Source organism: Centroberyx gerrardi, chromosome 6 (genome assembly GCF_048128805.1).
Source record: "Centroberyx gerrardi isolate f3 chromosome 6, fCenGer3.hap1.cur.20231027, whole genome shotgun sequence".
Classification (NCBI taxonomy): domain Eukaryota; kingdom Metazoa; phylum Chordata; class Actinopteri; order Beryciformes; family Berycidae; genus Centroberyx; species Centroberyx gerrardi.
In genome coordinates, this window is record NC_136002.1 from 668865 (window position 1) to 694744 (window position 25880).

The 25880-nt window shown below is 41.9% G+C and overlaps 1 protein-coding gene across 2 annotated transcripts in view; it reads left to right on the forward strand.

Moving 5' to 3' along the window:
• Positions 1-21969, forward strand: part of slc36a4 (solute carrier family 36 member 4) — a 237150-nt gene extending 215181 nt beyond the window's left edge. For both annotated transcript variants that reach the window (XM_078284357.1, XM_078284358.1), the window contains exon 12: positions 21191-21969. In XM_078284357.1, coding sequence (XP_078140483.1) covers positions 21191-21534 — 344 coding nt within the window. In that variant the 3' untranslated portion in view covers positions 21535-21969. The remainder of the gene's footprint in view (positions 1-21190) is intronic.
• Positions 21970-25880: the final 3911 nt, after the last annotated feature.

The following is a 25880-nucleotide window of genomic DNA, read 5'->3' on the forward strand; positions in this document are numbered from 1 at the left end:
TTATTTTTTTATGTTATTTTAGTAAAGTTGTTTTTTCTGCAGAGTAGTCAGAAGTCGCCTCATTTCATTCTTCTGCTCTCCGATTTGTTTTATTGCTTGTCTTTGTTGTCTGCACATCTGATTTGGCTCTGTCTCTCGTAATTGTTTCTATGTGAGTGAGGCCAGAGCTGCTTAGATTACTTTGGTCATTGGATTTTTACAGCAAATTTGTGTTACCCTTTTTCGTAGTAATGTGCAGATAATTCTTGTTTACTTGTTTATTTTATTGATAAAGCTTAATGCTCTCCTTACTCTTCATCTCTTTGAATCAAATGTATTGATCCTTCTTCAAGGAAGGCTGAGGTTCATAAATACTGAGTTATTAATAATCTGCTTTTGTTAATTAAACATGATAGATGAGTCTTGCCTTTATAGAACAGTTGGAAATGGTAAAATCGTTATGCCTAATAAGAACATTAATATTCAAAGATGCATATATTGAGGGGTGAACTCACAAAAGGACAGTGACACTTTTACGGCTGTTAAACCATCGCAAAAAACGTGTGATTCACAAACCATTCACAGATGGAAAGCACACTTAAAGGTAGGGTAGGCAATTTATTTTAGAAGCATTTCGGTTATATTTGTTGAAATTTTCAATTACATCCCGACAGCTATCAATAAATCAAATGCTCTGAGAAAAAATCTGGTCTCTGTGGCTGTCCCAGGCCCTGTAATCAGCCACTCCAAAATCTCAGGAGGACCAGGCATTAACAACCAATCAGGACAGCTCTTCCACAAAGAAGAGTGCACTGAACCTACCTGTCAATCATACATGCATGTCTAGTCCTGCCTGCCCTGCAAACTGCAGAGAGAAAACTAATATATCCACAAAAGAGATGAGGTGAAACAGCCATAATCCATACTGAATACTGGGACTGGAATAAACTTGTTGTGTAACGAAGCCAGTTATTTTCCCCACTGCACAAGACTGTTCATCAGCAAGGAGCCACATTCAGATCAGTCAACTGCTCTTAGGTAGCCTACTGTAGCTATGGCTTTGACCCTGTCACTGTGTAAAAAATAACAACTAGACTGAGCTAGCAGACCTACTGTATGTTTTGTGTAAAAGGTTTGGAATTTGTCAAGTTTGCCCAGACGCTGCTCTCTCTCTAATACAGAGTAAACCTAGCTCGACCTAGGTGTGTGCTTCAAAAACCGTACTGACTAATCTATGCTGACAAAAATAATTTTTGCTGGTGAATGTTTTCGTTACAACTAGATGTAGCTGGCAGAGGGGCGCTGCTCTTGTGGCGACCGGCAGCAGGTGTTTGCGTGTCTGTTTGTTTGTGTCCTTTAACTTATTGTTCAGCTAACCAGTGTTCACTAGTCTTTAAACTAGTGTTCTCCTGTTTGTACCGTTTCGTGAACGCTTTTTTTTTTCCGGTGAGTTTACCGTGATCAAGTTGAAGATGGAGATATTATTCCTACTTTTCCTGACAACCACGCTGAACCTCACCTTGGGATTGTTTGTCAAATCTCATACAAACAGGATCCACTACACTCGGGACTTTCTCCTTGGACTTCAATCGCATAATCTCCCAGTGGATCAACTTGCGGACCCATTTTCACGCAGTGGCAAGTCTAACGTTTTTAACTGCAAACATTTTTTTATGCGCAGTTTTACAAAAACTCATGACAGGAAAAACAGGAAAAGGGGGAAGAAGGGTGGTGTCCGACAACGGTTAAGAAAGTTAACCAAGAGTAAATGACTTCCTTTACCTTCCATTGTCCTGGCAAATGTCCAGTCTCTAAAAAATAAGACTGATGAACTGCAAGCTTGTGTGTCCTTTATGCACGAGTTCAGAGATGTGTGTGTGTCCACATTGATGGATTTGGAGTTCCGATCCGTTTGGACCGTGACCCAAGGATGACAGGAAAGCTCCATGGTGGGGGTGTCTGTATGTATATTAACCTCAGTTGGTGTAATAGTGTTACTATACGTGAGCGGATCTGCCTACCGGACATTGAGCTATTGTCTGTATCAGTCAGACCCTTTTACCTGCTGAGAGAATTCCCCCTAATATTCCTAACAGTAGTGTACATCCATCCCAGAGCGGACGCCAAAGCTGCTGCCGATGTCATCTTTTCAGTGTCGCAGCGACTTCAATCTATCTCACCTGATGCCCCTTGTTTTTTCCTCGGAGATTTGAACCATGTTAATTGCAAAAAGATGCTAAGCAGTTTTAATCAGTACATTACTTGTCTCACTCATGGTAAGAGGACATTGGACCTCTGCTACGGCTCTATTAAGGGGGCCTACAGGTCTGTCGCTGGCCCTCCTCTTGGTTCCTCTGACCACAATGTGGTGCATCTGCTCCCCACATATAGGACTGTGCTGCATAGGGATAAAGTGCAGACACGTGAAGTCCAGGTGTGGAGTGAGGATAGCACTCTGGCCCTACAGGGGTGCTTTGACTGTACAGACTGGTCCATCTTTCAGGAATCATCTAATAGCATTGATGAACTGACAGATGTAGTGTGCAGCTATATCTCTTTTTGTGTAGATAGTGTGATCCCAACCAAAGCAGTTGTCTTCTATCCAAACAACAAGCCTTGGATCACCAAGGAACTGAAAAGTCTGCTTCGGGAAAAAAAGGCTGTTTTCAGAAGTGGGGATAAAATTGCTTATGCTGAAATTAGAAAAGTAGTTCAGGCTGAAATTGTAAAGGCGAAACTCGAATACAAGAAAAAAATCGAATCCAAATTCAATGACTCTGACCTCAAGTCTGTCTAGAATGGCATGAAATTGATGACAGGTCTACATAAATGCAATAATACAGTCTCTTTGAATGGTTTTACTTCTAATGTGCAGCTGGCAAACAAATTAAACAGTTTTTATTCGAGATTTAATTCGGACGATTTTTATGAAAAAACTAATAATATGCGTGAATTCGTCAGGGACACTTCTGTTTTTAAAATTGATGTACCTACTGTTGCAAAACTTTTTAAACAAACTAAGGTCAGTAAGAGCCCTGGACCAGACAATATTAGTGGCCGGGTGCTTAAGTCCTGTGCTTTGCAACTGAGTGAAATTTTCCAAGTCATTTTCACCCAGTCTCTTCAGCTGCAAACAGTTCCTAAAGTATGGAAACATGCCACCATTGTCCCTGTGGCAAAAAGTAAAAACCCCAAAGTCTTGAATGATTTTAGACCAGTAGCTCTGCACAGCACTTTACTTGATTTGATTTTGTACTTTATTTTGCACTTCACTTGCAGTGCATAATATCGGATCTGGTATTGTTTCCCATTTTTGGTTTTTCAGTTTCTGGTTCAGTGTGGTAGGAGTGTCTTCATTTTTACTTGAGCTGTTGGTTTATTCCGGGAATTTCTGTGTTCTGTATTTCTGATGCTTGTTGTTGTCTATGTTTTTATGTAACCTGATGTGTTTTGATGCCCACTGCAGACCAAATTTCCTTCGGGATAATAATAAAGTTGAAGTTGAAGTTGAACTGTGTTTTGCATAAAATATTTGAATTTATTGAGTTTGCCCCTCACATGCACGGGCATGATGTTGGAGGGAGGAGTTACAGAAGGGAGGGAGGGACCAGAGAGGGAGGAGGGGGGATTTTTTTGTTGTGTACTTTCAAATTCTTGAAATGAAATTTCTTGAAATGCTCAATTCTCCAAAGTTGCATACCCTAGCTTTAATTGTGTCGCCAAGGATATAGCGACACAGTATGCCGTTGCTGTTCATCCATATTTAAATTAAGTTATCTATATGCGTTTCAGCACAAAAATGACCCCTTTCTATACAAATGAGGCTCATTACAGAGTGCGTCCAATTAACTGCTAAATGTCACTCGCAGTTAAGGTGAAATTGTTAAGATTTTGGCAGTAATGGAAGTTTAAAGAAAGTCTGTGAGTCTAACAATGGCATCTCTCCCATGTCCATGCTTATATACAAACTAGAAATGGTAGCAACACATGTAATAATGGATTGCTTTCCAAATGGTGGGGACGTTGTGCAACTCCACAGACTTGTGTAAGATAGGCCACCATGCTGGTGTCAGGTGTGCATGAAACGTGACTTGAGCTTTTGTTGGTCACTCATCAGCCCCCTTAAGTAAATCCAAACGGAGGTAGTACACAGTGGAAGTATCTTTGGTAGTTACAACCCTCTTAGGTACTTACAAATGCTAGCATTCCTGAGACTGTGCGCAGAATGAGGAAGCATGTAAATTGTAACATGGTTCTCTTTCAAACATTCGTTTCGGCATCTCACTATGGGACACGCCCCCCTCGGTGTGTCCCCAGAAGCTATCTCCCACTACGCCAGTCTTGACTGGCTGGCAGAAGTGATGTCTGCGTCTCGGGGGAGGGACTCCCTCCTTCAAAAAAGCCCTGACGCAACGTCATCTCGTCAGTCTAAAACCTGTTCTCGCTCCCAGAAGCAAGCAAACTCTTAGACGGTGAGCGCAGCTAACTGGATAGCTAACCTGTTCACAGAGCAAGCTAACCACTCGGTCAACGAGCGCTATCTTTGGGCTGCCTTAGCTATTTGTAAGTAATTTGGCTGGACTGTCTCCAAACAGTAGCCTCAGCAGCTAGCCACCATACTGACTGCCTCCCACTCCTTCTTTATCTACGGAGCAAACCACAACATGTCGCAGTCGGAACCCTCCCTCACCATGGAAAAGGGCAAGATGTGTCCATGTGGGAACAAGATCTCGGGTGCAGACACCCACTTGGTGTGTGCTGTGTGTCTAGGGCTGCAACACGCCCAAACCGCACTAGCATCCCTGGCTGCGTGTGAACACTGTGCCCGTCTAACCATCAAGACCCGACGGTGCAGACTAGCCCGCCAAGCTAGCCTGTTCGGCGCGGACCCTATGATGGGGGTAACCAACCCTCCGTCACAGGATTTGACAGTGAGCTCCCAGGAACCCACTGAAGGAGTCAGCTGGGGTGCCCAGCTCGACGCTGCCTCACTGTTTCCAGACGAAGCCAAAGCCTGCCTCACAGCCCAACTTGGTGAAGTTGCAGACGATGAGCCTGAATCAGGGACGAGTCTATCAGCCGCGGTTCCGAAGAGGACGAGGATGACGACGTCAAACCCTTCTTTTCTCCGCCACAAGCAGCAAAGTTTGTGGCTGCAAGTGATGGGTGCAGCAGTGCTAGTGGGTCGCCGGACCTGACAGCTAGCTTGGACCTGCATGATGTCTGCAAAAGAGTGGCTGCAAAGCTTGGCATTGCCTGGCCCAACGTCCTCAGGGAGACCACCACGTCTCGCTAAGAGGGCAAGCGACTGCCTAAAGCCAAATGCTCGGCCAGACAGCTACTGCCCGTCTTCCCCGAATGCCTGGAGGAAGTTACCCGGTCATGGAGCAATCCATTCTCTGCTAAGAACCCCGTCCAGGGACGGTCTGCGTTAGACTGGGCCGACATGGAAAGCAGTGGATTCTCCCAACTAACCCCAGTGGAACCCCTCCTGGCATCCCACCTCCACCATACGCACAAGTCCACCATGACTGTGGTGGGCCCCACTCTGCCGTCCAGAGCTGACTGCTTTCAGTCTTCCATGACTGAAAAAGGCTATAAAGCGGTGGCCATGTCTATCAGGGCCCTGAATGCATCCTCGCTGCTTTTGGCCTACCAGGCTGCACTGGAGGAGGGTATGACGACCACGCCCACGCCAGCACTGTGGGAAGAACTGTGCGTGGTCCCCGATCTCTGCCTGCGTCTACACAGATGTGCTGTTCAAGCCTCAGGAAGAGCTATGGCCCTGATGGTCGCCCAGGAGAGGGCAAGATGGCTAAACTTATCTAGCCTGTCCCATAAGGAGAAGACCCAACTCCTGGATGTGCCTGTGGATCCCAAAGGCCTTTTCGGTCCAGCGGTGGCGACTATGCAGGTATCGATACTGTTGCAAATGAGTATTGGATCCGTTTCAAATTTTTAGTATCGATATTCATCGAAGTGTCAATATTTTTGACAACCCTACTACAGGTATGTAAGACAAAAATGATATATAGGTCCAAAATAGCTGAACTTATCCGTTAAGGTGAGATGTAAGGTTAAGCTTAAGCATGTAGTGATGAAGATTAAAATTAGGAAATTAATATAGTCAAAGGACAGTCTTCAGTGTGGATGCAGTGTGCCCATGTGTGTGCGCACAAATGTATTAGGGGTGTTTGGCTGAAACATACCTACAATTATGCAAAACACATTGATGTACATTGAAGTACATAGGGTACACCGAACACCTGGATCAAAGCTGCTCTACCATCTGGATCCATCAGCCTGAGCCACATCGACAATATTTTTTCTTTTTAGACAAGAAATCCATTTTGTATTTATTTGGTTCAAGATTCTTTTTTCTTCCAACTATCAAGATACTCTTAACCTTTTGGTGTTCCCTGCTTCTTTGGGGAAACAAATATATGTGGGTAAGATTAGAATGTTGAAAAGGGTTGAGAAAATGAAGTGTACAGATTTCATTGAAAGTTATTAGAGTTAGAAGATTTTGTTGCATTGTTCTTAAACTTTGTCAGAGATTGATTCAAGACGAGGCTGACAGATATTGCTCACTGTGGCATTACATTTGTTTGACTCACTCATTTTTTGGGATACAAGTGGCAGAATGTGACTTCCTAGTCAGCCGAGGACAAGTTTGCCTTCTTTAACTTTAATGTATTTTTGTTTTGTTTGTTTTGTTTTGTTAACATTTATTTATGTTTTTTGTGCCATTTTTTGCCCTTAGTAAAGAGTTTTTTTCATCAGGTTTAAGGGGTTCTGTAGTCTATATTCCAGTCCCAGTATTCAGTTTGGATTATGGCTGCTTCACCTCATTTGATTTATTGATAGCTGTCGGGATGTAAAGAGAATTTCAACAAATATAACCAGAATGCTTCTAAAATACTGTAAATTGCCAACCCTAGCTTTAAGAACCATTGTTTTTTCTGTGTGTATAAGAAGGTGTCTGGATAATAATGAGAAAAAGAGCAAGAAAGAGAAATAAACTGGGAGAAGGAAGTAAGAGAATATATCAGACCGATGGGAAAAACAAGAGAATGATTCGGGGACTTAGAAGAAACAGTAGATTACATGGTCTTGTCCTGTAATTGACCGTTTGCAACATTTCTGTTAACTCGTGCCCCCCTTAGTTACTGTTGCTGTGTCTGACAGTCTTTGAAGATGGACACTACCATAGACACCACAATCCGACTGGTTCCCCAAAAACACATTTTTACTGTGTTATGTCCTTATCAGAGTCAAACCGCTCCAACAAAAGCCATACTTTTGTACTTCTGAGCCATACTCTCAGGGGCGAATTCACAAAAGGATTGCGCGGCTTTTGCTGACACTAAACCTGTGCAAATAAGACAAAAAGAAACCGTGTAATTCACAAAGCACTCGCAAAGGGTGAAATGCCCCGCTAACTGCGCTGCCACGCAAATAGCATCTCGGTGCTCCTGTGCTATTTGCACGTATTTAAATTAGGTAATATGCATACATTTGGCGCAAAATTGGCCCCTTTCTATGCAGATGAGCCTCATTGCAAAAACAGTCCAATTCACAAAGGTCGGCGCTAATTGCCACACGCAGTTAGAGTGAAATTATTAGCGTCTTCAGAGAGTTGGTGGTAACTGAAGCGCATTTATAAGGGGTGTCACGCCCAGACTTTATCACTTGTTGATTTAACTGAGAATTGAATTGAATTGACCTTGCAAATGTCTCTACAACAATTCCACCTTTGTGTGACCTAAAAAATAAAATTGTCTGTAAATACAGTCTGTAAATAATATTTTGACATTATTATTATTATTACTATAGAACTTTAACACAGATTGCTTCACAAACAAAAGCAAATAAATCAGTACAACCAAACAATCAATACAACTCAATTTCTCACTCTGAAAATATTTTCACTTATCTCACTAGTCAGCACAGTGGGCTTTATTTTGGCCTAAGGATTCAGCACCATGGACAGCCCCGCTCAAACTCATTTACAGTATTACCTCCGCCAAGGAGGTTATGTTTTCGGTGCCGTTTCTTTGTGTGTGTGTTTGTCTGTCTGTCAGCAGGATTACAGAAAAAATACTGGCCCGATTTTCATGAAACTTCTTGGAAGGGTGTAGCATGGGCCAAGGAAGAACCCATTAAATTTTGGAGCGGATCCGTATATTGGTTGCGCTTGCACATTTGCATATCATAGAAGACTGGATTGGCCTTGGCGGAGGTCTGCGCTCGCGAGTGCCCTTCTAGTTTATTTTGGGATGCAGTGAGATGCAATGACAAACAAAGGATGCAGTGACAGGATGCAATTGTGTCATGAAAAATAAATGAATAAAGCTCCCCTACATTCTCCTTTGTTCTCCGCTTCAAATCATGCCATCTTCTTTTGCAGTCTGAAGGTGCGTTTGGAAACACCAACAGCACTGACAGACTGGGATATTAAATCCCAAATATGGTTTCTCGCAGTCCCGGTTAAATTTCTTGCCTGAAGTTTTGAGGAATGCCTCTGCACCTCGTCCGTCAGGACTTGCAGCTCGCGGTCTAAAAATTTCATTTTTCTCTTTCTCTCTGCCATTGTCCTGTCTACTGTGTTCTTCGCGCAAAGGCAACGTTTATACTTTGCCACATTGGTAATTGCAATCAGACGCAAAACAGGGGCAAATTGCACTCAGTTGCAACAGGTTATGGGCGTGTTTGCGCTGGCATATCATTAGCGCAATATCTTTTGTGAATCGGTCCTTGAGACGGAGCAAATAGTGGTTGCAAATGATACGCAATTCATGGTGCTATTAGCGGCCGCAATCCATTCTTTGTGAATTCGCCCCTCAGTGTGGTATTGGAGGCTCTGTTGGAGCTGTCGGAATTTTGTCGGAGGAAGTAGATGGATGCTAAGCACGGATTGGTGGATCGCTATGTCAATCCTTATTTTGGAAATGGTCAATTGGAGCAGAGCCCAGTAGGAGGCTGAGGCTATGATATTAACTGCTCAGGTCACTATGTCAATATCACAGGACTCTGCATGGCGTACAAATTGGTATTCTAACCTCAGACTGTTTCATATAGCCAGAATGTTTGCAAGCTCTGTTTGCTGTTCTTTCTGTAGGACAGACTCTGGAAATACGGACAGATTTCTAAGAATGTGCAACTTTCTCTAGAACTTTTTATTTTAAGTTTCAAACCGTCAAATGATGTTTTGATTCAGAACCATATTAGTGTGTTTGAGTTGGTATGTACTGGAGTGAAATCCAAACTGGAACTGGACAGCCTCTTGAGAGTTTGGGGTTGTCTGTAGGAAAGACTTGGAACCTTATCCTCCACCTGCATCAGATTTTATATGGAAACTAGCTTGTGTTAATGGGATCAATAGCACATTAGAAAGGTATTTTCTGAAAGGAGAGTTGTGTACACCAAGTGGATCTACAAGAACCAGTCAGGTGCTGCCGCATACACTCACAACTCCTGTAAGGTTCTTGATCATGTGTGTTCAGGATCGGGTTCAGGGCCGGATTTAGCCTGCTTTGACTGGGGGTGCAGTAAAAAATGTCTTTTTACAGTCATCATGCTTGCCAATAAAATAAAATATACTATATTATTATAAAGAATTAGGCCCACTGCCATAAGTATGTTCTGCTTAGATTTGGTTTTCTTTAATTTTTCCCCACAGCCATCCACTCCTAATACAACAGCTTTATTTTATTGTTAATTGTAACATCTTGAATTACATAGTCACTTTTACCCGCCACCACCACCCCATTTTAGGAGGGCATCTTTATTAATAATTTATAATTTTTGTCAGTATAGATTAGTCATTACGGTTACAAAAACACACACAGAGAGAGAGAGCGCTGCCTCCTTAAAACTTCCAAATTTCCAAAAAAACAAACTTTTTATGCAAAACACAGCTCTGCTAGCTCAGTCTAGCTGTTACTGCAATATTCACTGGCAAAAAATATTTTTTCTCACACAGATTAGCTATCACAGTTGCAAACCATAGCTAGCCTATCACTATACAGTTGTTAACTTGAATATTAAATTGATAAAATTAAAGATCTTATAATATACCTCTGTATTATAATGGAATGGAATTGTTTTATATAATTATTATAATTTGATGGAACATTCCCATCACACTGAGCACTAACAGCTGCAAACATAACAAAAAGAGAAAAGGCTGTAGTGAAGCCATGGGTGGTGCAGTGTCCTCTCCTGGATTTGGGGTTTGGTTGGTCTGGCTGCTCTCTGCTGTCTTCCAGACCCTGACTCCCTCAATCTCGTGTTGTCCTTGCTACAATACTGGTAGAATAGACATTACCTTTAAAAAATACAATTCACCTGTTTCATATTTTACTAGAATTTCCTTGTTTGAAGGTGATCATACCTTAGTAGCTATCAATATTTTCTGCCACTTCCCTCAAAACTGTTCTATAGAATAGAGCAGTGCATGTATTCAGAACTCACTGATGGCTGTCTATAGGAGACTTTGTAAATGACTATATTCAGATTAAAGCCCTTATGTGTAGGATTTTAAAATTGTTTATTTTGGCGACTCCTAGTGGTAGTGCCAAAAAAAAACACAGTCCCAAACGTCTTTGCAACCTCTTAGCGCCGTTTGTGATACCCCGCTTCATACAGCCACAATATGTAAACAAAATACTGCTGCAGATAACTGTAGCTCAAGTATTAGGTCCTATATTATTCCTAATGACAGCATTGTACTATGAACTAGTTTGCTATTGTGAGAATTCAGGTTAACAGATGTTTAGGGGATCGCTGTCGTTGTGAACATAGCCCATCCAACATTTACTATTCTGATGCTACGAGCTGCAGCAAATTGATAATGCTACCACTAACAAACTAGACTAAACGCAAATCAAGTAACGTAATCGGAGTATGGAGTTGTATTAAATGTGGCGATTGCGGCCGATCAAGCTGACAGGAGGCAGGACGCATGAACCAGACACAGGACATCGGAAACAGACGGCAAATGCGGACTAAACGACGCGATTACAACCTGCACACACACTGGACAGAAGGAACGCCATGGTCTGCTGACAAAGTGGCTATGATAGTTTCTTTCCCTTCTGTACCCACACTCTCTGTCGGCAGCTGGCTATGTACCGACAAGTGAAGCTAATTTGCTGGGCTAGGTTACATAGCTTAGTAGCTGTACAGGTAGCTGACTACACAAATAAACTAACGTTATGCCATTATACATAACCGCAGATATAAATTACACAGGTCATAAAAAATAGTTAAAAGCTTCGGTAACACAATTTGAGACCCTTATTGGTATTTCACTTACATGTGTAGGAGAAAGAAAGCCAGATGGGTCCGTCGGGCTCCCGGGGTTTGGTGACTGGAGTCTCCGGTCTGCTGTGTTGCGGGGGGCCGGGGAACGGGAACTTCAAGCCGATCAATCCACGGGGCTACCGGGAGCTCCGGGTCTCGTGCTGCCCTCCCTCTCCCTCTTAGCTGTTTTAGCCTCTTCTGTTATGGGCTTCTTGTTTTGTTTTGTTGCAGAGGGTCCAGCAGTTACAATCCTGTCTTCCATGTTACCACTATCTGCCATATTGATTAGCTTCACACTGTTCAATCTAAGCAACTAGTCTGCATTGAAACTGCGTCTGTTTTCTTCCTGGTTTGGTTTGACTTTCTGTCAGTACGGCACTTCATGCCAGTTCGTACCCCCAGACACAGAGAATGAACAGACTGAAAACAACACATAAACTAAACCAATTTTCTCCGCGATGGTCTTATTTTTCTACTGACAAACTTTTATGGTATCAAAATTAATTGGAGGATGATATAATCAGATACAAATTCTACACATAGGGGCTTTAACTCAAAGATAATATATGATACACCACTGCAACATGTCAAGCTAATGTTACAGTCAATTAAACAACAATAGGTAGCTACATATTCCTTCACTCTCCGGTAGCAAACTTTACACTACAGTAATTTCAGTTACAAAGATGTGAAAATGACAATGACATCAATGATGTCTGTTTACAAGTAAAATAAATTTGAACACATTGTTTTATCACTCACATTGGGCTGAAAATAAGACCGAATGTCTAGTTTCTTCTTTCTCGCCATTTTCACAACGGTTCAGATTACTGACACTGAGACACTGTGCCTGTCATTTGATTGTGCGTTTGTTTAAACTGGCCTGGCTTCCCAGTCGGGTGGAGTTTTCCATTTTTAAGCACTGTGATTGTCTCGAATGTCTTAACACCTCCCAGCCGGCAAACATTGGTGTTAAAACCAAACTAAAGCAGTTGTGTAAGCACCTACAACAGGTGCAACCTGGCAAAAGTCTGGGGGGGGGGCATAGCCTAACCCAGCACCTTGCTGTATTCAGCCTCGATTGGGTCAATTTTGAAAATGCTGTTTTTCTCAAACATGTAGACATATAGCAAAAAACGAAACAATGATGTTACTTAGGTGTGTTGCGCATTAATTGAAGTGAGAGAGATTTCTTACTGTGGCATTTTAGTGAGTTGTATGCTGAAGTACACAAATTTGGTCAGTCAATGGAAATAAGGTAGTGGTCATATTTTTTAATACTGCTCTATGTGAGGCAGACGCTGTGATCTGTGGCTTTATAACCCGGGGGATAAAACAGAAAAATTGGCAGCAGCTAAGATGCCACGCTTAAGTGCAAATGACAGAGGACAGGCTATTAGCATTCTATGTGCCGGAAGTACGCAGTCAGAGGATGGTCGGTACTTTGGCGTGAGATTGGCTATGATTGACAACCAACGCAGGTCTGTTTTCAAAAGTTCAGGGCTAATCGGCTGTCTGTTTCCTTGTTAATTTGGCTGGATAATGTCATTTCTTGAGCCTGCAATTCTGTGGTGAATCTGTAATGCACTACATTTTTCCAGGGACTTCATCGAGTTTCACATGCTATTGACTGCTCTAGTCCTTAAAAGCAACAGATCTCTGCAGTTGTTGAAAAGGATCCTCAGAGTTACTTTATGCAGATATACTGTATTCAAAATATCTCTCACACAACTGCACTCCTCCACACTACCAAATCAGGATACTTTAATTATCGTAACTATCGTCTTGCCTGGCCTTAAAGGAATAGTTCACCCAAAAATAAAAATTCTGTCATTATCTGAAGGTTTAGTCCATATAGAGTCAGACACACTGATGTATTGATCCAGCATGCATGACACATCTTGGGGCAGGATTGAATTTTATCTCTCTAGCTTCAGGAATTAAAAAAGGTGAAGAGCAGTTGAGTTAACTAGTTAAGTAGTAGCCCCATTGAGATTAGCGCTACACTGCGTCCTGAGGCGTTCCATTAAGAACTTGGTGGAAAAAATCTTTGCAGCACTGTGACTAAATGTGGGCAAGGTTTCCAGACCGAATTTTGACAATCTGATAAGCTTTCTGAATTCCTTGAACCCTTTTCTGTTACACAAGTAAAACATGTTGTTTCAAAAGTTTGCAATAAAGTATAAAATATCAGCTGTGTGTGGCTTGTCCCTTATCATATGCATGTCTTAAAAATGGCCGCTACTCTTCTTCTTCTGCCACTAACCCAATGTGGCTAGTTAAGTAGAAGAGAAATTTATGGCCAAGTTGCTAACGTTAGCCTTATGTTACCTGTTTTGCTGCCCACTTTAAGTAGAAAATGTTCAGTAGAAAATCAGTGTTGTCCCGGTGGTCTCTCTTATGGATTTCTTGCAGAACTGGCACACAGCAGTGTCTGGTGACAAGTATTTATTGTATATAATGTAGAATGAAACTGGAGTTCCCAGTCTGCAGCTTTGCCATTGTTAATTCAGGGGAATATGAGCTGCTGTTTATTAAATTGAATACATTTATTCAATGAGTGACTGAACTAAAGATACAAGGACTGACAGCATTAGACAGCTCAACCTGAATTTTGCATGTATTTTAAGGCTGTGAAAGGTTTGTTTACATTTGATTTGTCTGTAAATTACAAAGTCAAATGGACATGTATTTTTTCAAGTCAAACAGACTTCAGTTACAGACTCTGTGTGAATATACTTTATACTAATTTATGAGGCCAAAGAAATTCTGGATTAGTGCTTTATTATAGATCTGCTGTTTGCTGTACCTGGCATTTCCACCTTTCTCTATTCCAGCACATCCTTGCCATCGGGGGACTGTGACTCTAAGCAGGATTACTGTCAGTATGTAAACAGCAACCACATTCAGTTACTGTCAGGAAAGGTGAAATTAGAAGGCCAACTTAAAAGGGAGGCTTTCATGTCAACAATTCCCCAACAGTTGCTCTGCTCTACCAGCAGGCTTACATCAACCACTCGTTTCATGTTCAGTGTAATTTGTTGTTAGCAGGCGATAACTTTCCAGTTTCCGGTTTCCAGGCACCTTGCAATATAAATGTTGGAATGAGGATGAGGGGTTTGGAGGTAGGGGATTCAACAAGTTCATGTCCTCCACATTTGGATCACTTAGTACATAGGGGGGCTAATTCATAAAACTCTGCGGTAACAGAATAGCGGCACGCAAAATCTGCACCACAGTAATTTTCCCTGATTCATAAATTTACCACACCCGTGAATACCGTGACCAAGCCACGTTACCGCTGTTATCCTCAGCTGTAGCCCAGGTGACAGCCAATCAAAACCAACATGTTAATTAAGCTTTACATATGTAACACCTGTCCGCCTGTGTGTCAATGGACAGCAGAGACTTTAGAACGGAATGGCATTAGAACGGCAGATAAACCTCTTCCTCAGACTCCTACTGCTGTAATTGCAATGTTGGCCATGATAAACCGAATGTTTATGATGTCACTTACTGAAATTATAAATTGGCCAGTGGTGATCATGACCTGATGAAGACCTATCAAAACGTTGTAGCCTAAGATAAATATATGGGCAGCATTCTCTTTCTTAAATACTTCAGCTCTGCTACACTCCAGCACCTGCTAAAAAGTTTATGGGATGTGCATATGGTCATCTTCTCTTTTTTATCATGATGAACTGAATCAAATCAGATGGAAACTGACGTTTACGACTGCAATCACAGCCAGTGCCAGAGTCATATTTATTATTATATTATATTTTCACATTTCCAATGATAATTAATCCCCTAGGACACAATGTGACTTTATCTATTGATTTTTAAATCATTTACATTCATTTTCATTAGTTAACATTTGTTTCTACAATGTACCGGAAAACGGTAACGCTAATAACGTCCTGATATTTCACGTTTATGAATGAGGAAACAGCACTGAGAGGAGATGTCTGGATGTTGTTGCTATGATACAGGATATGTGGAAGTTACACCTTTGTTAATAGTGTCAGTCATTGTCCAGTCTCACAGCAGTGCATTGTTTTTATCATCTCAAGTCAACTTTTGTTATTCATTGTTAGTTGGCAAGTTAATAGATACGGCAGGAAGCCAGCCTGTGCCAGATACTCACTCTTGCCGTTGCACTTGACGAAGCGACACCAGTTCAGCGTCTTTCCTAGCCTTGTTCCAGACTCCTGAATCGCGACCCGCCCACTCTTCAAATTTGGTCGAGCAATTCAGAGTCTGGTATTGCTCTATTCAAAGACGATTTCTCAATCAGAAAAACGATCGGGCCAATCAGCGCCTTTGTGGGCGGGACTAAAGTTTGAACCGTTTTTCAAAGTTTTTCATTGCCGTTTCAGCATAATAATATTGCTGAAATCATTCCTTAACCAATATATTGTCTTTGCAAAGACGATATTTTGTGGGTCCATAGTATTATTAGGAGCAGGAAAGACCATGGGGAATATCACCGTTTGGTCCAGGAGATAAAACCTGATGAGGCCAGATTTAAAGCCTATTATCGTATGGGTCGAGTGCAATTTGAGGAACTGCTCCATTTGGTAGCACCATCAATAACAAGGCAGGACACAAACTTCCACACCATTGCCTTCAGCAACACGGTGGGCTTCTGCATTGTGGCAAGCATAGTGCGAGAAGTGTGTGAGGCAAAGTAGAATTGCCTGGTGCCCTACTGCATGTCAACTCTGGGGCCAGAGGATTGGAGAGCCATCGTAGTGGGTTTTGAGAGGCGGTGGAACTTTCAAACTGCATAGGAGCTATAGATGGGAAACACATGGTGATCCAAGCCCCAGCATTCAGTGGCTCCATGTATAGGAATTACAAAGGCAGCTTTTCCACCATTTTCTTTTCCGTGGTAGATGCCCAGTATCGATTCCGGGTGGTGGATTTGGGGGCATATGGGAAGAGTAGTGATGGAGGCACTCTCCACCAGTCAGCCTGTGGAACTTCTCTCCATCGTGGGACCCTGAAGACCCGAGAGCACTCTCTGCTGCCGGGGGGCCAACCATCTGGGACCAGTGCCAGTTGTGTTTGTGGGTGACAAGGCCTTCCCTCTGAAGCACAACTTTCTCTGGGAAGGAGCTCAGGAACACATTTTCAACTACCGCCTGTCCCGTGCCCGGAGGATGGTTGAGGAGTAGCTGAAACAATTGTCAAGGCCACAGTCATCCTTCACAACTCTGCTGGAACGGTGAAGAGGATGATGTGTGTGCTCTCACAACGCCATTAGACAGGGTTGCCAACTTTGGGTACCTGGCTGGAGTGAGATTTTGATGCCATGGGCTTAATCACACGTACGCACACGCGCACTTAATCACGTGCACATATTTGGACTCAATTCACCATCAGGGTTTAAAAAAGTATGCAGCTTACACATGTGGCGGGAGCGGGAGCTTAGGTCTAGGATTTAAGGATATAGCCTGACTACACCACCCCGGGACTTCCACCCAGGGAAATACTTACAATTTCACAATATTAGACATACACTAACCCAATAAAGGGCACACAGGTTCATTCACTAATGAAAGTAAGTCAAAGACGTGTTGTTTCCAATATCAAAACTACACCGTTTTATTGAATGTTCACAAATAGCAAGAACCAGAAATAAAAGAAACAAAAGAACACAAGAACCTATGCTACTCCAGACACATAGCCAATACATGAACACACACACACAAACACACACACACACACACACACAAAGGAAGAGGTTCATATTACAGTCATGCAGCATATTGTCAGTGATGTCACTTGTCCTTATGGAATGAATGAATGAATGAAAATCTCCTACCTCCCCCTTTTCTCTTTTGGCATGACCATAAGTACAGTATTGCCAAAACATGTTGTACAAGGTTTAAAATCTAATTATTATAATTCAGAATGAACGTCAACAAATGGTTTGCAGTTTGCACATTACAACACTATATAATCTGTTCCACAACAGTGACACGGCATGTAGTAGTAGCTAGCTAACTAGTTGCATAGAAAAACCGAATGCCAGCTAGCTTAAACCTCTGTACCTTACAGAGCATTTATTCAAAACAAATATTATATAGTTTGTTACACCCTGGGTTCGTTAATTAATTAATCCATGATTGATAGCTGTCCTAGTCACTTACCTTGGTTCATGCCAGGTTAGTTGAGTGTGGCTGGCTTGCTGCTTGAACGCCGGGCTCCCGGCTGCTTGATTTTTTCCCCCCCGCATTCCGCAAACACCCGCCCCGCCTCTGATTGGTTAGGTTTAGGCCTGAGTGCCTCTGCAGCTGTCCAATCAACATAGAGATAAGCATCGCACACCAATCAGAGAGTAATTTAAGAGCCTTTTTGACCATAATACATTCGCCTGTTCATCTTTGTTGCTGTCGCAGTGTTTTGGCGTGAGAATTGTTTGGGCAGCGTGAGAGTGTGAGACTGAAGGAGAAAGCGTGTGTCACACGCCAGAAGCGTGAGAGTTGGCAACCCTGCATTAGATCAGGATCAGGGAGTGCTTCCCATTTCCCGGTTCGGAAGCAACAACGCATCCAAAGAAGCAATGAGATCAGGAGCACATTTACTTCCACTTCTCTTCTCCAGCTGGTTGTGTCATGTGGCAAGACTCAATTTTATAATATCTGTGGCACCAACCACCATCAAAAACCAAAGACTCTTTTAAGAGCCGCCGATTTCTCTGAAAAGAGCTTCAGAATTCTTCTGTTTGTGTTATTGAAAATAATAGTCTTCTATCCATCTCCCTCCTTCTCTGAGTCTCACCCAACACAGCATGTTTTTTTGTAACTCAGTGATCTATGAGTAAAAACAAACTATTACCTTGATCCATTGTGGTGTGGTCTCTTACAGAACATCTCTTATACACTGTTTGTATCAGAAGGTCAGATTTCATAGGTATATGGGGAATACAACTAATTTAATTTCTCCACTGACATAAGTATTGGAATACACAGTAGAAATAATGATTACGAATAATTTATTGCCAACAAAGATTACAGAACAGAACAGTAATGTAATAAATATATTGATAAATATATGTATTATATATAACAATATAAATAACAACAGCTCTATAAATATATAATAAAAAAAATATATAATAAAAAAAATAAAATAAATATATATGTAATACATATGTATGTAGCAAATTTGTCTCTCCAGGGTCCGTGTGTGGGGCGGTGTGTGTCTCTTGTCCCAGTCTCAATAGACAGAACCCTGATTAACAGTCAGTATATAGTCAAGCTGCTAATCAACCTGACTCAATGCAGCTGCGTCCACTGATTGCCCAAGCCACTTCTGGCTCTCTGCTTACAGCTGACGCCTCAACCACACCCCGCTGCCACATTCCCCCACTGCCCGACTCAGGCTCGGGAGCCGTCTGGCTGACAGTTTTGAAAAAATGACCCGTGCCGTGCCAATTCAGGAGTTTGTTGACCTGGGGCATTGGATAGGCATCAAACTTTGAAACAACATTCACTTTCTGATAATCCACACAGAACCATATTGAACCGTCAGAATTGAGCACAAGCACAATGGGGCTGCACCAGTCACTGTGGGATTCTTCTATTACCCCCATCTCCAGCATAGCCTTCAATTCTTTTCTCTTGTGTTCAGGCAAACGTCACACCCGGGGAAGTCTCAACGTGGTGAGATTAGTACGTCTTGGCAGGGGGGAGAACACCTCACACATCATTACATACTTACTTACTTACCTATTGTACATAGCTTAACCTACCTGGCACCACCAGCCTTAGACCCTCAAAGCATACAAGGAAAAACTTCCAAGAAAACCTTGTTATGAAAAAAAAAAAAGAAACCTTGGGGGATCCCCCACCGGGACGGCTGAGCATGCAATAGATGCCGGGGCAAACAGTGACAAGAACATGGACAATGACATAGGAAAATCAGAAAAACAGATGAGGCAGAGAGAGGCAAAATGCAGTAGAGGGATGGGGCCACAAACAGCGCTAATATCCATAGAAACAAGGGCAACACTTGCAATTCACATCCAGGTAGAAACAGCATCCACACAGCCACACACACACAGACAGCCACACACACACACTGATCGTACCGAAGAGGTAGTTGATTCCAGAGATAGGGAGCTCGGTAGGAGAACGCTTTACTGCCTGCTGATTTTTAGGGACAATAAGGTAACCAGCGTCCTGCGATCAGAGGGCACGAGGGGGAACATAAGGGATTATGAGGTCAGATAAATATTGTTGACGACAATGTTAACAATTTATATGTTAACAGTAGCATCTCAAAGTCAGACCTGGCTTGAATTGGGAGCCAGTGAAAGGAGGTCAGGATGGGTGTAATGTGATCAAATTTTCTAGTTCTGGTTAATATTGTGGCGGCAGCATTTTGTACAAGTTGAAGGTTTTTAATATTGTAGTTAGTTAGGCCAGAAAATAAGACGTTACAATAATTGAGTCTTGATAAAACAAAAACATTTATTAGTGTTTCGGCATCAGCCATATTTAGCAAAGGACGGATTTTTGAGATGTTACAAAGATGTAAAAATGTTATCTTTGTGATATCCTTAATGTGAGTTAAGTCCGGCCATTGTGTTTTGGGGCCAACAACTAGCATCTACATTTTTTTGGCATTTAGTTGAAGTGTTTAGACATAGTTTTCCTCAGACACCTTGTTAAGGGCAGCCAGGACACCGTGCTGGTAGTCAAACATCCCTGGCATGGGCTCTGCCTGCTTTTTGGAGGTGGCGTGACCTACTCCTAATGTATGAATGAATGAAAAAAACAAATTTGATATCAACAAAGCATTGAAACAACAATTTAGTATTATGATATCAATACCTAGATATATTTGTCCTCTGACAACGATTTCTGATAACTGTTACATCTGTTTGGTTTCTAGGATATATTTTTTCCTTTACTAACCTGTACTAACCTCTGTCATCAAAGAATTTAACAATGCTTTAGTACTGCTGTCTCCCTCCTGATGAGATGAGATGTTTCAGGTTAACCAGATACAATAAAACTTGCATATCTCTTGTCAGAAGTATGCTCTTGACAACAAATTGAGTCGATGAAGCCTTTTCTTAGCTTGTTCCAAAACAGGGATGTAATGGCGTGTTTACCAACAGGCTATGGTAAAAGATAAAACTTTGATTTATCAAACCTTGCTGACAGCCTGTGTTGCATTACATGGGAGAGAGAAATCTATAGTTTTAGTAGTCTGTCCTCTCACATCAATCATGGTGGACCAGGTAGACGTTCTAAAAGCCAAAGGGATTGAATAATGCTGTTAGAAGTTCAGAGGAAGACGCGAAAATGTTCTGTTGTCTCCGGGAATAGTTGCTAGTAGGACAATACACTGGTGAGCACGATGACCCACAACGTCTCTGCCCTTTTCTAACCAACTGTTCTGCTTGAATTTCTCCAGACCTCTGTTAGTTTGAGATGGAGGTGTGGCTACACGAGATTAGCTGGCATTAACTAGAACAATCACACACACAAACATGGAGTAACTTAGGCTTGTCACAGCAGGATGCCGGCTTGTGTTGAAATTCTCTCTCAAGTTAAGATTGTTTCAACTTGAGAACAGGTCTAGCACCTACGGTGCTAAGCACTAAAAAGAGGTTAGGTCCCTGCTTTGGGTCACAAGCGCTCAAAGCGCAACTTTTCCAGAGGAAATAATGAAAAAACACTGCCACGCTTTCACAGGTCTTTGGTGGACACACCCCCTTACTCCTCGTAATTCCACCATTCTCCCTCTTTATTACCCTCACCCTCATTTCTCTTCAAACACTACTCACAACCACTTTTGACCTTTACTTTCTTTTTGTTTTGCCTCCTCTACCCCCTTCTTATGTATAACCTCCTCTTCTCCCTCTTCCTGTCCTCTGTTCCAGTTTCCTGGGCTGTGCTGATCCCTCGTCTGGACCTGGTCATCTCGCTGGTGGGGGCGGTCAGTAGTAGTGCCCTGGCCCTCATTTTTCCCCCACTGGTAGAGCTCATCACTTTCTCTGAGCGGCAGCTGCGACCAGCCACGCTGGTCAAGGATCTGCTCATCACCTTGCTGGGCTTCATTGGCTTCCTGACAGGCACCTACGTCACCCTGGCTGAGATCATCTCCCCCATGGAGGAGCCATCCACTCAGAATGAAGGCCTGGCCCTCAACGTGACCACTGACCACGCACTCGGCTCCGACACCTTTGCTGCAAACTGGACCGCATCTCCTCTGACCCCAGGTTGACACCCCACCCGCCACAACCCCACTCAGTGCCCCCACCGCTCAGCAGGTCACCTGCCATAATACCAACCACGTATTTCTTCTGGGTCATAGCTTCAGTTTCTATCAAGCTGTGGTCGTGACGTCATTCCCTTGAGATTTCAACAGAATGCGTGCGGTGGTAGTGTGGCCATAGCACATCACAGTAGGAGTTATTTGAACAATGGCAAAGAATACAGCAAAGAATACAGCAAACTGTAGATAAAACAGTAGTGGTATACACGTGCACACTACTGCTTGTTAACCATGCTGGCTGCAGCATTACGCATGCATGCCCTGCAGTGATCAGAGCAGTAGCCTGGTATGACATTTCCAAATTGTTCACTTTATCAGCAAGAATCTAATCTAATCTAATATCATGATGGTATGATACGACAGGAAAAAACATTATTTCTGTATTCATTTCTCATAGTCATAGTCACATTTTTTTTATATCCCCTCATTGCTACCTTTTTTCCTTGTGTATCTATATATACTCTAACATAGCTTTGCCCTTGAGGAATGGACATGTTCTTTATTCCCCTGGATATTTTCTTTCCCTTAAAAGGTCGAAAGATGTCCATTGGGGAAGGACAATTGACTAGGTCCAGTGCTTGACTTTTGATCTTTCAACTCTTTCTTGCATCCAAAAAGTTATGTTGCCACTAAGCATTAGACACACACAAACCTACAACAGTTTGCTGTTTAGAGGCACATGCATTTTTTTAGGTACATCAGACAAGCAAACCAAATGTGATTTTGACAATGCTACAGATCTCTGTTTTTTGCACATAAAAAAAGGGGCTTGTCACAGAAACAGGTGTGGGACAGGATGTGCCATGCAGTTGAAACAGGACTGTAGAAAAACCAAATGTGATGACTGGTTAACAGGCTGCTTTGGAGCAGAAGTAAACCAAGACTCCATCCTCAAAGACATTCCTGAGCCCTGTGGCCAAATCTTCCAATACTTCACCATAATGCATATACCTTCATACATAGAAACGCTGAAATGTCAAAGAGCCGCAAGTTAACTAGGAACCAACAGTTGAACACCAGGACATGGTTCAACCAGGAAGCAGGTCTTTGCTAATGCCAGCAAGCATGAAGAATTCAACAGCACAAATTTGTTTTATGTTGGTGTAATGAATTGATTCATGCTTTTGTGGATGGATGAGTATGTTCAAGATTGTATTGTCCTTGAATGGAACTACATCTCATCTTCTCATCTTCATATTACAGTAAATGCTTGTCCTCTCAGGGTCAGTGGCAAAGAAACGATCAATAGACTTAATTTCAAGGTATTCACATTCCACTCATCTCACCACGATTCAGTAGAGCATTGTACATAATAGATTATTATAATATAGCTTTTAAGTGCATTCCGTTTGTCCCAAAGGCCATCAATAATAATGATAATGTACCATAATTTAATGTGACATTGAAGCACAGGGCATACACAGCATATGCACACTAGTGAATTTATGGCACAATAAACCATGCATCAGTTGAGCAATAGATTGAACTCAGATCTTAATATCGGCATCAGAAAGTTCATTGACTTTTGTGTGGCACCGCAGTTAAATCCTTTCAATGTTAATGTCTTCATTTGTTTGCACTGAATTTAAACTGTGTTTGTGTCAGTGTTCAATGCCATCATTGTTTTCCATAGTCAGTTCCACCCGATATAGCTCAGCTAAGCTAGCTGATGGGATAATACACATTTTAAGCTAATGGAACAGCTAACCAAGCGGTTCTTATTTGTATTTATTTCTCCTTTATTTAACCAGGTGAGTCCCATTGAGATGTCCATCTCTTTTGCAATGGAACCCTGGCCAAGAGAGCAGCAAGCAGATATTACAATATAAAATACAATACAAAACCACAGTATGCAAATTACAAGGTATACATACAAATGTACAAACTAGGATGCTGTCGGGGGCCGACAGGAAGGGTATATCCCCAATCCTCGAAGGCCCCATTAAGTCAAATGTAATAAAAAGCCATTCAATAATCACACAATGAGACTCCAGGGTTAATCTTCCCATTTATATTGGTTGTATGTCTATTTTTATTTCGCCAAATAATATTTTTTTTCCTTCTTGGACTAATCTAAAGTTAATTATATTATTATTACTCCTAAACACTACATAAAGGGTATGTACCTTAACTATTTTTTAAACACTCAATAATACATTTAGCTGTTGGTGAAATTCTGTTTGAGTTATAAGCCAAAATGTCATAGGCCACGCCCACTTTCACTAATGATGACCAAACTTCAGATTTTGACTAGGACATGGTCCTAGAGCATGTGTATCGGATTTCGTGCAATTTCACCTATTGTATAACGAAATACAGTTTTCTGGCCTTTGTGGCACCTCCTATTGGTCGATATTTGAATGGCTTTGAACACGTTCATTCATTATATGTGAACATGTTGTCCAAGTTCCATGATGATTGGACCATCTGTCACAAAGTTTTAAAAGTGTAGCTTATAGGCCACACTTCCTCACAACTTTAAGAGTTAGTATCTTCAAAACTACAGATAACAATCTATGAACAAAATTTAAAGAGTGTAGGACCATAGATGCTACTGACCGATTTTGGTGGTAATCGGTCAAACGGTGTAGGAGATGTTAAAAATGTGTTTTTCAAATTCAAAACACCAATTTTCCAGGCGAACCTTGAGGGTCCTTCTGGCAAATATGTAGAGTACCGTTAAGCCGCGGCCACACTGATCCGTCAGAAAACGGACAGAATTACTAACTGATAGATTTCTGTCCATTGGGCTGTTTTGGAACGGGAAAAAAAAAAAAAAAAAAACCACACACCTCTGATTTGCGGTGACAAATCCATCCGTCCAGAGAAAGTTCAACTGGGTTCAACTTTCTGTCCGTCAAAACGGACGGAAATCTGACGGAGACGGACGCGTCATCAGCGCTGCCCGGACAACGGACAGCTCTCATTGAAAATGAATTGAAATAAACGGAGACGGAGAGACACAACAGATCAGTGTGGCCAAGGCCTTAGGTGGACATGTGTACAAAGTTTCATGTAAATCAGACAAATGGTGTGGGAGATACAGCCCTTTAAACTTTTTAGTTTTTAATTATAGCGCCACCAGGCCAATGGGAGTCATATTTCTTGAGGGTATAATTGAAGGCACACTAGACCATGGTGCAAAGTTTCATGGCTCTAGCATTTACCATCTCACGGGAAATTGAGCCCAAAGAGAAAAATAATGATAATAATAAACCAGTACAAAAAACATAGGGTTTCAGCCCCTTCGGGGCATGAACCCCGAACTAGGACTGCAAGCAGTCATGGACAGGGCCGGCAGATGTACCCTATGAGGAAAAAGAGCTAAGACAGCAAAGAAGGCACATTTACTCAGTATTAAATAGGAATGGCTGGTGATTATCATCAGGGGGCATCGGTTAGAATGACAGTATGAATGAGGCTCAATGAAGTCCAGTGAATGGCGATTTATTTAACACACAATATGGAAAACAAAAGACACACATGGGGCTGATGAAGTAGATGATTTCAAGTGGTAGTTATCTGGAAAGCAGACAAAGACAAAGAAAAGAGATCAAAACATTTAGCAAACAATGTACATGAACACAATAAATCAAATCAATTCACTCTTGAAATGAAATGTCCATAATTAAGGATACAGTAATATTTTCGACAACTTGTAACAAAGGTAGTATTTGGATAACTTGAAAGCTAAGGAAGATATGGACATAACAAACAGAACTAAACAATCAACAGCAAATGAAATTGACTTACCAGTACTCATGCACAGAGGTGAACTGACTGCCACCCCATGACAAAGAGGAGAATGAGAGGGAAAGAGTAGTGCTGCAGCAGCTTAAATAGTGCTGAACAGGTGAGCACAATCAGGCTGATTAGTGGCAGAGACCAAGGTGCTAGTAAGGGGTGCTGGGGAAATAGTAAGGGCACTAAATAGGGTGTAAAGGAGAGTGAAGTGAGGAGGGCATAAGGGCAGAATTCAAATCATTTTTAAAAATTCAGTTTTTGAGATAGAAGTCTGAAATTTTGTATGTTTCATCTACCAACATAGGAAAATATTTTCTGTTTTTCACATGAAGATTGGACATCGAGTAAGCAGCAATTGACCGTGGCTATGCACAGTACCATTTACAGTCAGACATTTTGATGAGCTGTGGGCTCAATTTTTGATTAAATGAAAAACACCACAACAGTTTTATTTGGGCAGGTCTAATGATGCTCTGTAGTGATTTTCATGTAATTTGTGCAAAGTATGTGGGACTAGTTAGATTTAATTTGTTTTACAGTTTTTAATAAAA